This window comes from Anomaloglossus baeobatrachus, chromosome 8 (assembly GCF_048569485.1).
Source record: "Anomaloglossus baeobatrachus isolate aAnoBae1 chromosome 8, aAnoBae1.hap1, whole genome shotgun sequence".
Classification (NCBI taxonomy): Eukaryota; Metazoa; Chordata; class Amphibia; order Anura; family Aromobatidae; genus Anomaloglossus; species Anomaloglossus baeobatrachus.
The window spans coordinates 58,753,635-58,768,597 of NC_134360.1; the positions used below are offsets into that span (position 1 = coordinate 58,753,635).

Here is a 14,963-nt window from a genome sequence, read left to right on the forward strand (position 1 = left end):
TTGATCAATGTAACTGAGCCCCAAAACCTCGTCAAGGTACATCTCTATATTGGGGTCCCTAGCTCTGTGACCCTAACTGTGTGTCATCTCATTGCAATTAAAAACTGCTGTGGGTGGAGAGGGGTAACTAAGGACTTTCTTATATAGGAGATGGAAAAAACATGGCCGAAAGGGGCGGAGCTGTGTTCACATTCAGAAAAAAAACTACATATAACTGAATAGGATAACTGAAGTGAGCACTAATATATATATATCATGAGTGCAAGCCAAAAAATACATACTATACAAGAATAAGGCTGCACATCAAACATAGATAATGGTATAATGCCTCAAGCATATGGAAAAATATTGGAATATACAATGAAAAATGCTACTTGCTAATTTGAACATGTGAATAATGAATTGCATACCTGATCAATGCAATTGCTAAATATCTCCTTTTTCCTAATATTCATGGCAGGTATGCAATTCATTATTCACATGTTCAAATTAGCAAGTAGCATTTTTCATTGTATATTCCAATATTTTTCCATATGCTTGAGGCATTATACCATTATCTATGTTTGATGTGCAGCCTTATTCTTGTATAGTATGTATTTTTTGGCTTGCACTCATGATATATATATATTAGTGCTCACTTCAGTTATCCTATTCAGTTATATGTAGTTTTTTTTCTGAATGTGATCACAGCTCCGCCCCTTTCGGCCATGTTTTTTCCATCTCCTATATAAGAAAGTCCTTAGTTACCCCTCTCCACCCACAGCAGTTTTTAATTGCAATGAGATGACACACAGTTAGGGTCACAGAGCTAGGGACCCCAATATAGAGATGTACCTTGACGAGGTTTTGGGGCTCAGTTACATTGATCAATGCAATTGCTAAATATCTCCTTTTTCCTAATATCCATGGCAGGTATGCAATTCATTATTCACATGTTCAAATTAGCAAGTAGCATTTTTCATTGTATATTCCAATATTTTTCCATATGCTTGAGGCATTATACCATTATCTATGTTTGATGTGCAGCCTTATTCTTGTATATTATATAATACACAGTTTGAGACCTGGCAAGTACCAGCGTGGGAGACTTGGCTGGGAATCCCTGCTTCTGTCAACCTTAGGTACCTTCTTGTGCCAACCACAAAGTGTCTTCCTCCGTCCTGTGTATCTTTCTGTCCACTGCCTGTTGTCAAGTGTAATCCGTCTTTAGCAGCAGGAACGGAGACGGGTTACAAGTAATGGAGATGTGTCCTTTTGTCTCTGCTCCTGCTGCCATAATGCATATATAAATACATAACAAAGGCTGGTGTTAATTTAGGGTTGAAAAATTAGACATTGGCAGAAGAATTTCAGGCTGGGAAATAAGGGAAACAAAGTCCCAGGTGTTATAGTGCTGTCTAAGGCTGGTTTCAGACGTCCGTGTTTTAGGTACGTGTGACATCCATTTTTAACACGGATGTCACACGTACCCGTGTTACCCTATTGAGTACTTACATGGCCGTGTTTTCACACGGACCGTGTGGCCCCGCTATTACCCGCACTCACACGGAGACATGTCCGTTTTTTCTGCGGACTGCACACTGATGTGATCCGTGTGACATCAGTGTGACACGGACCGGAGAAAACACGGGATTTTAAATTAAAAGATTTTCTATTTTTACCTGTGTCCAGCTCTGCTGCCTCCCGCTCCTGACCCCCACTCATTATTTTCATTGATTATTCACTGTAGTGAGCAGCTGGGAGCAGGGGCATCGCGGTGACAGCGCTGGAGAGAGCACCGCTGAGGCCGAGGACAGCATCACTGGGGACATCGCTAGTGACAGGTGAGTATCCTGCAAGCAGTGTGTGCAGGGACTTCCAGGAGGTCATCGTATTTCCCAATGAACTCTGATGACCTCCTGATGACACCCCTGCGACAACTGCGCTACAGCGAGTGTCACGATGGTGACTTCCAGGGGTTCATGAGAGTTCATTGTGAACTCCAATGACCCCCTGGATGTCACTGCACAAACTGCTGTATACTCACCTGTCCCCGGCGGTGCTGTCCTCGGTTGTGCTGTCCGCCGCTGTCCCCGCGATGCTCCGGCTTCCAGAGCCTTGGGCAGTGAATAATCAATGAAAATAATGAGCGGGGGTTAGGAGCGAGAGACAGCAGAGCAGAAGACAGCATCGCTGGATACAGGTAAATATAGAACATATTTTCATTGCAGAGACACATGTTTTCCCCGGTACGTGTCACACGTATGCAAACACGTGTGACACGTGTGACCAAAACTATGAGTGTGACTAGTACCTGATTAAACACTGAAGTCTGAAACCGGCCTAAATGCTGCCGAGGGGCCATCACCTCAAAAGCAGATGGCCCAGTACACACCAGGAGAATTGGGACAGTTCTTGGTCATAATAGATTGCACCAAATGCTACAGGACCAGAACTGGGCTTAGTTACAGGTTCTGTATCAAAGGGCCATTTTCAAGCTTCTGTTAAGCCGAAACATAAACAATAATGATTGTGGCCATGCTGATGTTCTCTACTGTACAATGATTTCTGCTCTGAATCGTCATTTATCCAAGCAAGAAAGTGTGGGGCTTGTTCCTGCCTGAGCAGAGGAAAGACTTGACTCCTCATAGTCTCCACCCCCGAGGAGCTCTATGCAAAGGGGTACACAGCATGTATACATCAAGCACATTATTTTTCCTTGGTTGTAATTTTTTTAGAAATCTAGACCCTCCACCCATCATGGAGACCGCAACAAATGGGATAAGCAGCACATTTATTCAAATAAAGCTTACAAAACACAGGGGAAAGGTCTGTACATTATATGTCCCACTAAGTGGGACACAGAAAGGGTTCAGAAAAGGACGAAGAAACAAGGTGGCGACCTGAAGCTATAAGTTTGCCGATTTCTACAGGGACAGGAGCTAACCCCAGGCTTAAAGTGGACCTGTCAAACCTGTGGCATCTTGTACTTAGGAGCGGGGTATGGCTCATCTTTTTGCGGTTCCCAATCCCAGGTGCGGGAGCGGAAGCCATATTATCATGCTTATTTGAAATACTTGTTGGGGGTATTAATAAGAAAATGCCACAAAGAGGCACAAGGAGGCTGCAAAAAAGTTACATTTCAATAAAAAGTTTTATAAACTTTGCTGTTATCTGTGGCGAAAGGTCCACTTTACTGATGGCATTAAGAAGAGGTGATAATGAGGGTGCGGTTATTTATTTAGCGTCATAACAGGGTGGGGGAATTTATTCCAACTGCGCAAATTTCTAGCAACTAAGGGATGCGAGTAAAAATAAAGGCTCTGCTCTAGCAGTGAAGGGGTTACTGGGGCAATGCGATGGGGTTAGTGCTGCGGTTCTGCCTAGCAATCAACGGGTCTGGCATCGCTCTGCGCTGCAATCAGGTGCAGATCTCTCTGACAGCAACAATGTTAATGACATAACTGCAGAGAATCCCTCCAGAGCGGAGGGAAAGGAAGGGTTAATGAGAGTATGCTCTGCGGTGAAGAGGGTGTTGGGTTTTCTATTGTTTCTCCGGATTTCAGCCGGTTCCGTCTGGAGATGGAGTCAGCAGAGTTGGAGTATCCCCGGCAGGTGTGCTGGCTGGTGATGGAGCTGGGGTTGCCAGGCCTGGCGTCTGCTCGCTCTCGTTAGATGGGGAAGGGGTTTTGGACTCTGTTGTCTGTTCCGGAGCTCTCAGCCTCTTCATCATGGTGGTCACTCGTACGGCTTTCTGAAATAGACACAAGGGATGTAAAAGGTGAGAGTGGACCAAGAGGGAACCTGCAGCAGGCAGAGGACTCCATCGGGTCACATCTACATGAACATAATTTTGGTCCAAGCAATGTCCGTGATAAAAAATGTTACCGGGTGTCCAGGTCTCGGACTAGAACACGGACTTTAAAAAAAAAGCCTGTGTCCGAGTTCGGGTGCTGTTCGTATGCTAACCACTCAATCAAGCATCAAGGTGCTCGGGTACACCGTCTCTGAATGGCTCACTGGGGATAAAAAACAACATTTTTGCACGTGATGAGTAAAAGAAACAACAGCAAAAAAACTCCCTCCCACCCTGGAAATGCTCTGCTTATGGCTGGGTGTATGTGGTCAGTGTACGTCAAAAGGTAGTCAGTGTACAGCTTGGATAGCAGTGTAAATTTTGTGCCCTCTAAATAACTCAACGTGTAGCCATTAATGTGTAAACTGATGGCAACAAACAGTGAGTACACCCCTAAGTAAAAATGGCCAAATTGTGCTGAAAGTGTCAATACTATATTTTGTGCGGTCACCATTATTTTCAAGCACTGCCTTAAAGGGAACCAATCACCAGGATTTCCGTATATAACCTAAATCCAGTGCTATACTGGCACTATCAGGCTGATTCTATACATTCCTTTAGTGGTCAGCTCGGATGTATAGGTTTTGAAATCCAAGAAAGTAAAGTTTCTAAAATTAGCTGCTTGTTGAGTGACAGCAGCTGAGGAGCAGATAATATCTGGGGGGGGGATTCATAGTTATCCCTTCCCTCTGTTAAAATTAGCATATGTATTATACAATCGACCTTGTAGGACCTGTGGTGTGGTGAGCGATAACACCAAATGTAACACAGCTGCTCCCATTCACACCTGAGACCGTGTCAATGAGTCACATGAGGTGAAAAATGGCTAATTGGGCACAGTTTGGCCATTTTGACTTAGGGGTGTACTTACTTTTGTTGCTAGTGGTTTTAACATTAATGGCTGTGTGTTGAGCTTTTTAGATGGCACCAAATTATTTACATTACATCAAAGTATCACATATTCAATGTTTTCCCATTAAAAGATATAATAAAATATTGAGGGGTATACTCATTTTTGTGATATACTGTATATATAGAGTATGTATATATATATATGTATTATATATATATATATATATATATATATATATATATATATATATATATATATATATATATATATATATATATATATATATATATATACAGTAGCTGTACAGTCATGGCCAAAAGTTTTGAGAATGCTACAAATATTAATTTTTACAAAGTCTACTGCTTAAGTTTTTCTAATGGCAATTTGCATATACTCCAGAATGTCATAAAGAGTGATCAGCTTAACAGCAATTACTTGCAAAGTCATTATTGGCTAAGAGAATGAACTTTAACCCCCAAAACACATTTCAACATCATTGCATTCCTGCCTTAAAAGGAGCAGCTAACATTGTTTTAGTGATTGTTCCATTAACACAGGTGTGGGTGTTGATGAGGACAGGGCTGGCGATCAATCAGTCATGATTAAGTAAGAATGACACCACTGGACACTTTAAAAGGAGGCTGGTGCTTGGTATCATTGTTTCTCTTCTGTTAACCATGGTTATCTCTAAAGAAACACGTGCAGCCATCATTGCTCTGCACAAAAATGGCCTAACAGGAAAGAGTATCGCAGCTACAAAGATTGCACCTCAGTCAACAATCTATCCCATCATCAAGAACTTCAAGGAGAGAGCTTCCATTGTTGCCAAAAAGGCTCCTGGGCGCCCAAGAAGGACCAGCAAAAGCCAGGACCGTATCTTAAAACTGTTTCAGCTGCGGGATCGGACAACCAGCAGTGCCAGCTAGCTCAGCAATGGCAGCAGGCTGGTGTGAGTGCTTCTGCACGCACTGTGAGGCGGAGACTGCTTGAGCAAGGCCTGGTTTCAAGGAGGGCAGCAAAGAAGCCACTTCTCTCCAGAAAAAACATCAGGGACCGACTGATATTCTGCAAAAGGTAAAGGGAGTGGACTGCTGAGGACTGGGGTAAAGTCATTTTCTCAGATGAATCCCCTTTTCGATTGTTTGGGACATCTGGAAAACAGCTTATTAGGAGAAGAAGAGGTGAGCGCTACCACCAGTCTTGTCTCATGCCAACTGTTAAGCATCCTGAAACCATTCATGTGTGGGGTTGCTTCTCAGCCAAGGGAATCGGCTCACTCACAGTCTTGCCTAAAAACACAGCCATGAATAAAGAATGGTACCAGAATATCCTCCAAGAGCAACTTCTCCCAACTGTCCAAGAGCAGTTTGGCACCCAACAATGCCTTTTCCAGCATGATGGAGCACCTTGCCATAAAGCAAAGGTGATCACTAAATGGCTCATGGAACAAAACAGAGATTTTGGGTCCATGGCCTGGAAACTCCCCAGATCTTAATCCTATTGAGAACTTGTGGGCAATCATCAAGAGACGGGTGGACAAACCAAAACCAACAAATTCTGGCAAAATGCAAGCATTGCTTATGCAAGAATGGACAGCTATCAGTCAGGATTTGATCCAGAAGTTGATTGAGAGCGTGCCAGGGAGAATTGCAGAGGTCCTGAAGAAGAAGGGTCAACACTGCAAATATTGACTTGCTGCATTAACTCATTCTGTCAATATAACCTTTTGGTACTCATAATATGATTGCAATTATATTTCTGTATGTGATGTAAACATCAGACAAACACAATTAAAAACCAGAGGGCAACAGATCATGTGAAAATATAATTTTGGTGTCATTCTCAAACCTTTTGGCCATGACTGTAGTACCCGGGCGTTGCCCGAGATAGTAACTGTCTCTGTGTCTCTCTCCCAGTCTCTGTCTATGTGTCGCTGTCTGTCTCTCTGTCTGTCTCTTTCCTTGTCTGTCTGTGTTTATGTCTCTGTCTGTCTATTTCTATCATTGTCTGTATTTGTATCAGTCTGACTCCATCTTTGTGTCTGTCTGTCTCTCTCTATCTCTGTGTCTGTCTCTGTGTGTGTCTGTCTGTCTGCCTCTTTCCCCATCTGTCTCTTTCCCATCTGTCTTTCTCTGTCTCTTTCCAGGGCTGTCTCTTTGCCCGCCTGTCTCTCTGCCCGCCTGTCTCTCTGCCCGCCTGTCTCTCTTCCCGCCTGTCTCTCTCCCCGCTTGTTTCTCTGCCGGGGTCTGTCTCTTTCCAGGGCTGTATCTTTTCAGGGCTGTCTCTTTCCAGGGCTGTCTCTTTCCAGGGCTGTCTCTTTCCCCGTCTGTCTCTTTCCAGGGCTGACTTTTTCCCCGTCTCTCTCTTTCCAGGGCTGTCTCTTTCCAGAGCTGTCTCTTTCCAGGGCTGTCTCTTTCCAGGGCTGTCTCTCTGCCCGTCTGTCTCTTTGCCCGTCTGTCTCTTTCTAGGGCTGTATCTTTTCAGGGCTGTCTCTTTCCAGGGTTGTCTCTTTCCAGGTCTCTCTCTTTCCCCGTCTGTCTCTTTCCAGGGCTGACTTTTTCCCCGGCTGTCTCTTTCCAGGGCTGACTTTTTCCCCGGCTGTCTCTTTCCAGGGCTGTCTCTTTCCAGAGCTGTCTCTTTCCAGGGCTGTCTCTTTGCCCGTCTGTCTCTTTGCCCGTCTGTCTCTTTCTAGGGCTGTCTCTTTCCAGGGCTGTCTCTTTCCAGGGCTGTTTCTTTCCCCATGTGTCTCTGTCTGTGTCTCTGTCTGTCTTTTTCTGTCTCTCTATCCATCTCTCCACCGACATCTTATTACCTCACACATAAGCTTCAACTAACAGTTTATTTTGTTCCTATAGCAACCACTGACAGTTGCTATTAATAACCTATAGCTCCCACCTCCATTCAGTTTAATGGCGGCAGGATTTTAGAGATTAACTGTAAAGCGCGGGGTTATTAAATTTTCCTGTCAAAACATAGTCTACGACGCTCCCTGGGTCACATGAGGCGTCTGTGCAAAATTTCGTGATTGTAAATGCGACGGTGCGGATTCCTTTAGCGGACATACATACATACACACATAAATACACACATAGTGTGTGTGTGTGTGTGTGTGTGTGTGTGTGTGTGTGTGTGTGTTTTTAAATATTTAAATATATGAGATAATATATACATTTTTAGCATCAAAAACTTCTTCTGTCTTTTTTTGTTCAAAGAGCAGAGAGTGTAGCAACTGTAAGATGGTCCTGGATGGAGTGTATGTGTAAGATGGAGTGTATGTGTAAGATGGAGTGTATGTGGAAGATGGTCAGGTCCTGGATGGAGTGTATGTGTAAGATGGAGTATATGTGGAAGATGGTCAGGTCCTGGATGGAGTGTATGTGTCACTAAAGTGCATAGCCTCAGTGTTGTGAAACCCGGAAAGCAGGCTCCAGCACCTATGGTGCTCAGAAGATTTTTAATTACAAGTTTTAGTAGCCGCCAGAAGTGCAGCGTGGGACTGACCACTCTGTTGTCTCCAGCCCTGGTTTTGTCTGGCTGCCTAGGTCTCATTTAAAGCAGCTGAGCTTTCTCAGGAGCTGTCTGTGGACAGAAGAAAACACCCTTTGAATGCTGGTCGGTCTTTGCCAGAGGCTGATCTGAACAGATGAGCCGATGTTATATTAAGGACTTTTTATTTTGTATTTTTGTTCTTTCATTTCTTTTGTGCCCAGGAGAGGCTCTTTTGTTTAAACCATATCTGGAAGGTTATGAAAATAATAAACTTCAGCTGTCTTGGATATAACTGCATGGCCATCCTGTGTGAACGCTACCAACTACCAGAGAGCGTAATCCACTACAGCTGGTGCTTGGAGTGCGGGCAGTGAATCCCAAGTGTCATAAGCGGCACAGTGGCTCAGTGGTTAGCACAGCAGTCTTGCAGCACTTTGGTTCTGGGTTCATATCCCACCAAGAACAACATCTGCAAGGAGTTTGTATGCTCTCCCTGTGTTTGTGTGGGTTTCCTCCGGGTTCTCCAGATTCCTCCCATGCTCAAAAAAATATACTAATAGGGAATTTAGATTGTGAGCCCCAATGGGGACAGTGTTGCTGATGTATGTAAAGCGCTGTGGAATTAATAGCGCTATATAAATCAAATATTATTATTATAATAAGCGAATGTGGACTAAGATTACATGTCCTGGCTGAAAGCTGCTATTCAGGCTCAGGCTGGAGCATGGAGGAGCAAATCAAATAGATGGTCCAAGCCAACTTGCAACAACATCAGAACAAAGAGGAAACCTACAAGCTCCTGATCCAGCACCAGCCGCTAGGAAGCAGAGGCTGCCCGAGGCAAGGAAACCACACCAACCCCAAGCGGAAGGTACGAGACCCAGTAGAGGAAGACTGTGAGAGGGGCATTGCAAAAGATTATTCCAAGGGATGATGTGGAAGTGTTCCTGTCGTTGTTTGAGAGGGTGACGGAGCGGGAGAAACTGCCTGTGAGCGGAAGTACTGGTGCCATTTTTGACTGGGGAACGGCAAAATGTGTATACCGATCTGACTCTTCAGGACCCCAAAGAGTATGGGAAACTGAAGGCTGAGATCTTGGCCCGCTTGAGCATTACCCTGGCAATTAGGGCTCAACGAATGCACCACTAGGCTATTGTATAGATAAACCTCCCTGGTCGCAGATTTTGACCTGCTACACATGGTGCAAAAATGGCTGCAATCTGAGACTTCTTCACTTGCACAGATGGTCGAGAGAGTAGTGATGAGCCGGATTATACACTTTTTTACGAGACCGGTTCAGGGCTGGGTTGCCCAGAATGATCTCCCGAACACCAATGACCTGGTGGAGAGGCACCGCACGATTGAGAGTACCCTGGCGAGTCAAGAGGCTATGTCATCACCTTATTGGAGTTCCTAAAGGGGCACTGACACTCCAAAGAGGGGGGCTAAAACCTCACCTTTAGGGCACCCAAAGGCCCAACTGGCAGCCAATTGGCATCTGAGATGAGAGATCTGTACGGTGCTGTGGTCTACTGGAGGTGTCATGCCCCTGGCCATATAGCCTCCCGGTGCCCCGTAACCTCAGAGACTATGGACTGCAGTAAAGGCCGGCACTGCTTTTATTTCGCATACCCTTCCTGCAGTGCTGTTCTTCATCCTCAGGCATGCCTGGTGATTGTAAATGGAGGTGCAGGTGATTGGACTTTTGGACTCAGGAAGTTTTGTAACCCTGGTAAGGGCCACACGTCCTCATCAGCTGGTTCCTGGGAAGGTGCTGGGTGTCAGGAGTATCCATTGGGATGCTAAGAATTATCTGGTGGCCAGCATCAACATAAGTACAGACTGTGGTACTGCGTCCCATGAAGTCAGAGTGGTGAAGGACTTGTTGCATGCCATAATTTAAGGCTAAGTTCACACAGGGCATCTTTTGATGCATCTTTGGTGCGTTTTTGACATCACAGAGATGCACCAAAATGCATGCATTTCCTTCCTCCCAGGAAAGTCTATGAGATTTCTATTTTGCTGTCCACACTGGGCATCTATTGTTGGCTGCATCTTGGCTGAGTTTTTGAAGATGCACCAAAGATGCAGCATGTCAATTATTTCTGCATTTATGCAGCGTTTTGGAGCCATTCCAGTCAATAGATTTGACTTAAAAACGCATTGGGAAAAACGCGGTAAAAACGTAGTGTGTTTTTGTTGCGTTTTTGCCGCGGTGCGTTTTTGATGCACTGGCAAAAAGATGCCATGTGTGAACATAGCCTTAGAACGGGACTTTGCGTTGTTTTGGGACCTGTAGGGAAAATCAATGTTACCTGGTAATCAGATCATAGTTAAAAAAAAATTGTCTCTTGCTGAGGCCAACGATTTTCCGTTTTCTGTGTTGGCTGACGATGAGGATGAGATAGCATCCCCAGAAGCCAATGTACCTGAGCTAGAGGTGTCCAGGGGATACTTTGGAACCGCCCCAGCTCATGGACGTAACACTAAAAAGGTGCACTGGAGAATGTGACTGTATTAAATGGGGTTCCTCAGGCAACAGGGGTAGAAGGTCGATTCCCTCATTTTGCCATGAAGAAGATTTGTTATATCAGGTGGTGAAACAAAGTAGGGAGGTAATAAAGCAGTTGCTGGTACCAAAACCCTTCAGACGCAGAGTGTTAGATATGGCCCATTCACATGTGTTGGGTGGTCATCTGGGGATGAACAGTGCCCAGGAGCGGATTATTCAGAGGTTCTACTGGCCTGCCTGCTACTGAGAGATCCCGAAATACTGTCTGTCCTGATCGACATGCCAGCTAACCTCCCCAGTATCCCATTTCCGCAGTCCCCTAGTTTCATTGTCTATTATCGAGGTCTCTTTCTAGGGGATCTGAATGAATTTAGTGGGTCCCTTGGTAACGTCTGCTAGGGGACATCAGTATGTCTTAGTCGTCCTTGATTATGCCACCTGGTACTCAGAGGCGTTGCCGCTAAGAAACTCCTCCGCTAAGTGCATCGCTCGAGAACAGGTCCATTTATTCTCAAAAACAGGCCTGCCAACAAAAGATACTAACAGACCAGGAAACGCCATTCATGTCAAAGGTCATGAAAGAACAGTGCAAAGTGCTGCCTATTGCCTATTGTGCTACTCAAGACCTCAGTTTACCATCCACAGATGGACAGCCTGGTAGAAAGGTTTAATAAAACCGTGAAGGCAATGTTGAAGAAGGTAGTAGAAAAGGACAGCTGAGACTGTCTTCTTCCGTATCTTTTGTTCTCCATCAGGAAAGTTCCTCAAGCTTCTACAGGTTTCTCCCTATCTGAACTGCTATACAGTCGACATCCCTGTGGATTCCTAGACGTGGCTAAAGAGTCCTGGGAAGCTGAGACCACCCCCTACAGGAACGTGTTAAATGGAACCTGTCACCAGATTTGGTGACTATAAGCTGTGGCCACCACCACTGGGCTCTTATATACAGCATTCTAACATGCTGTATATAAGAGCCCAGGCTGCTGTGTAGAACGTAAAAATGATTTTATAATACTCGCCTAAATGGTCGCTGCAGTGGAGTTGGGTCATATGGACCTTCTCCGTTCTCCGGTGCCGAAGCCTCCTCTTTCGGCCATCTTTGTCGTCCTTCTTCTGAAGACTAGGTGCATGACTCGTTCTACGTCATAAACACTCGCCGGCATTGAGCTCCTGCGCAGGCACACTTTGATCTGCCCTGAGCAGGGCAGATCAAAGTATTGTAGTGCGCCTGCGCGGGACCGGCGAGTGTGTATGACGTAGGACGCGTCATGCACACAGGCTACAGAATGCGGATGAAGATGGCCGTAAGAGGAGGCGCCGGCACAGGAGAACGGCGACGCCCATATGACCCAACCCCACCGCAGCGACCGTTTAGATAAGTATTATAAAGTCATTTTTACGTTCTACAAAGCGGTCTGGGCTCTTATATAAAGCATGTTAGAATGCTGTATATCAGAGCCCACTAGTGGTGGCCGTAGCTTATAGGCCCCAAATCTGCTGATGGCCTATATATGGCCCAAATACATGATAAGATTGCAAACGTGATGCCCATTATGAAGGAGCACTTCCTCAAGGTACAAGAGGCACAGACAAGTGTGTATAAGTGGTTGGCCAGAGTGAGGCAGCAAATTCCTGGCCAAGTGGCAGGGCTCCTATGAAGTAATGGAGAAGATGGGTGAATATAACTATAAAATTCATCAACCATGGAGAAGAAAGCCTTACCAGATCTACTGTTAACCTGTTCAAGCTCTGGCAAGACAGAGAACCCGTGGACGCTCCCTGTCTTCGGCTAAGTTTGAAGCTAGTGTAAAAGACGTCAAGGTTGTGGGAACCTTGTCCTGTTCTCAGAAGCACAGGTGTGGAGAGTTGTTGCAGTGGAACAAAGATCTGTTCTCGAAGTTACTAGGTTTTATGCAAGTCATAGAGCATGAATTACGGAGTCTCATGTTCGTGTCAACCTGAAGCCATATCGGATTCCAGAAACCCGCCGAGAGGTAATCTCGAAGGAGGTGCAACGGAGTTGAATCTGGGTGTCACCGAAGAGTCCCAAGAGTGGCTGGTCCAGTTCCATAGTGTTGGTGCCAAAGTCGGATCGGGAGTGGCACTTCTTTAACGACTACAGGAAGTTCAATGAGGTCTCTAAGTCGGATGCGTACCCGATGCCCCAGGTGGATGAGCTCCTCAAAAGATTAGGATCAGCAAGGTACATAACCACCCTTGACCTCACAAAGGGATATTGGCAGATCCTCCTATCCAAAGAAGCCTCAGAGAAGACTTAATTCTCGACTCCAGAAAGATATTATTAGTACATCAGGATGCCTTTAGCTCCAGCCACTTTCCAAAGAGCCGTCAATCGGGTCCTGGCCCTTCACAAGAAATATTCAGCGGCCTACTTAGATAACATCGTTATCTTCAGCCGGGATTAGGGAAGTCACCTGAACAAAATCTTAGCGATATTGGATGCTTAAAGGAAGGTGGACTTCACCATCAACTCAAACAAATGTGCAATGTGGTTGGAGGAAACAAAATATTTGGGCCATGTTTTAGGCAACGGTGTGATCAAACCTCAGATAAATAAAATAGAGGCGATACAGAGCTGGCCACGACCCCTCTCAAAGAAACAGATGAGAACCTTCCTATGGATAGTGGGTTACTACCGAAGGTTTATCCCCAATTTCGACCTGAAAAACGCCTTTCTGATGGACCTCTTGAAGGGTACCAATTCAGCGATGGCTAAGCAGTCACCGAAGGCTGAGGTGGCATTTTAGGAACCTGTGCTCTGTAGACAGCTAGTGTTCATAGCGCCTGGCTTCACTAAAGAATGTGGTCCAGATGAACGCATCAGATGTCATATAGAAGCTAAACGGAGAGTAGCACCCAGTCATCTGAGTTTAAAGTTGTTCTTCTGTGAGCGTAATTAATCAATTGTAGAAAAAGAGAGTTTGGCCATTAAGTGGAAAGCCTTAAGATATTACCTGTTGAGCCAGAAGTTTAAGCTTGTGTCCAACCATGCCCCACTAAGAGGATGTGTTAAAAAAAAGCAAACACTGCCCTGGTGACACGGTGTTTCTTGGCTCTGCAAGACTTTAATTTACAGGTTGAGCATAGTCCTGGGAAACATCAAGGGAATGCGGATGTACTGTCAAGGGTACATTATTTGCTGGCAGAAGGTGCCCAGCCTCCCGACATGTGGCAGGGAGGGGTATGTATAAGGGTAGCAGGACAGGTAAAGTATGGAGAGTATGTGTCACTGAAGTACCTAGCCTTAGTAATGTGAAACCTGGAAAGAAGGCTCCAGCACCTATAGTCCTGGAGGATTTTTTAATGGGCCTGGATTTTTGGTCTTGGTTTTAGGCCGGGTGGAACTGACTTCTCCGATACCATCAGCCCAATTTGTTAGACTGCTTAGGTCTCATTTAAAGCTGCCGAGCTCTCTCGGGAGCTGTCTGAGGATAGAGGAAAAGACCCGTTGAATGCTGGTCAGTCATTGCCAGAGGCTGAATAAGTTTGGACTGAATCTGAGCATGTGAGCCCGTGCTTTCAAAATGTTGATCCGCCCACGCTTTGCCAGTGGAATCATCAGGATCCTGTATTAGGTAAGTAGATGTATTTTATTTGAATTAAAACTTGTGCTATCACTGTGGGAGCATCATAAAGTATGGGGGACCTCATACAGTTTGGAGGCTTCTGTGGGAGCCATTATACAATGGGTTATCAAACGCAAGGGATATTATACAGTTTAAGGGCTACTTTGAGGGCCATTATATATTGTGGGAGCAAATATGGGGTCCATTACAGTTTGGGGGCTACTGTGGGGGGCCTCAAGGTGTGAGGGCTATTATACAATGTAGGAGCTATTATACAGTGTGGGGACTACTGTGCGTACTATTATACACTGGGACCATCATATTGTGTGTAGGGGAGTTGTGGGACTATCATACTGTGTATTGGAGGAGCTAAGGAAGCATTATACTGTGTATTGTGGACAGGGCTGTATTTTGCCTTCGTGCTGCCCTAGGCACTTTAAGTGGTCGCGCCCCTTAGTGACAACGTAACACTGAGTTTTCGCACACGACATCTGTTTAAGGCAGATCTACTCTGTAAAACACTTGAAAAAGTATCAATGAGAAACGAAGGGCACTAACCCCCCCCCCCAATGGGGATCACCACAGGCACATCAAAACATAGCATGAGTATAAAGTATTCCCACCACACCGTCCCCACTTATATACTATGACTGTCACACTGCCCCTAATAAACTACACACTGCCCTC

At 45.3% G+C, this 14,963-nt stretch overlaps 1 protein-coding gene across 1 annotated transcript in view; it reads right to left on the reverse strand.

The window, feature by feature from the left end:
- Positions 1–2,756: 2,756 nt before the first annotated feature.
- The window catches only part of CAMKV (CaM kinase like vesicle associated), a 98,256-nt gene continuing 86,049 nt past the window's right edge, over positions 2,757–14,963 (reverse strand). The window contains exon 11 of the mRNA XM_075320807.1: positions 2,757–3,733. Within this exon, the coding sequence (XP_075176922.1) occupies positions 3,542–3,733 (192 nt within the window). The 3' untranslated portion in view covers positions 2,757–3,541. The remainder of the gene's footprint in view (positions 3,734–14,963) is intronic.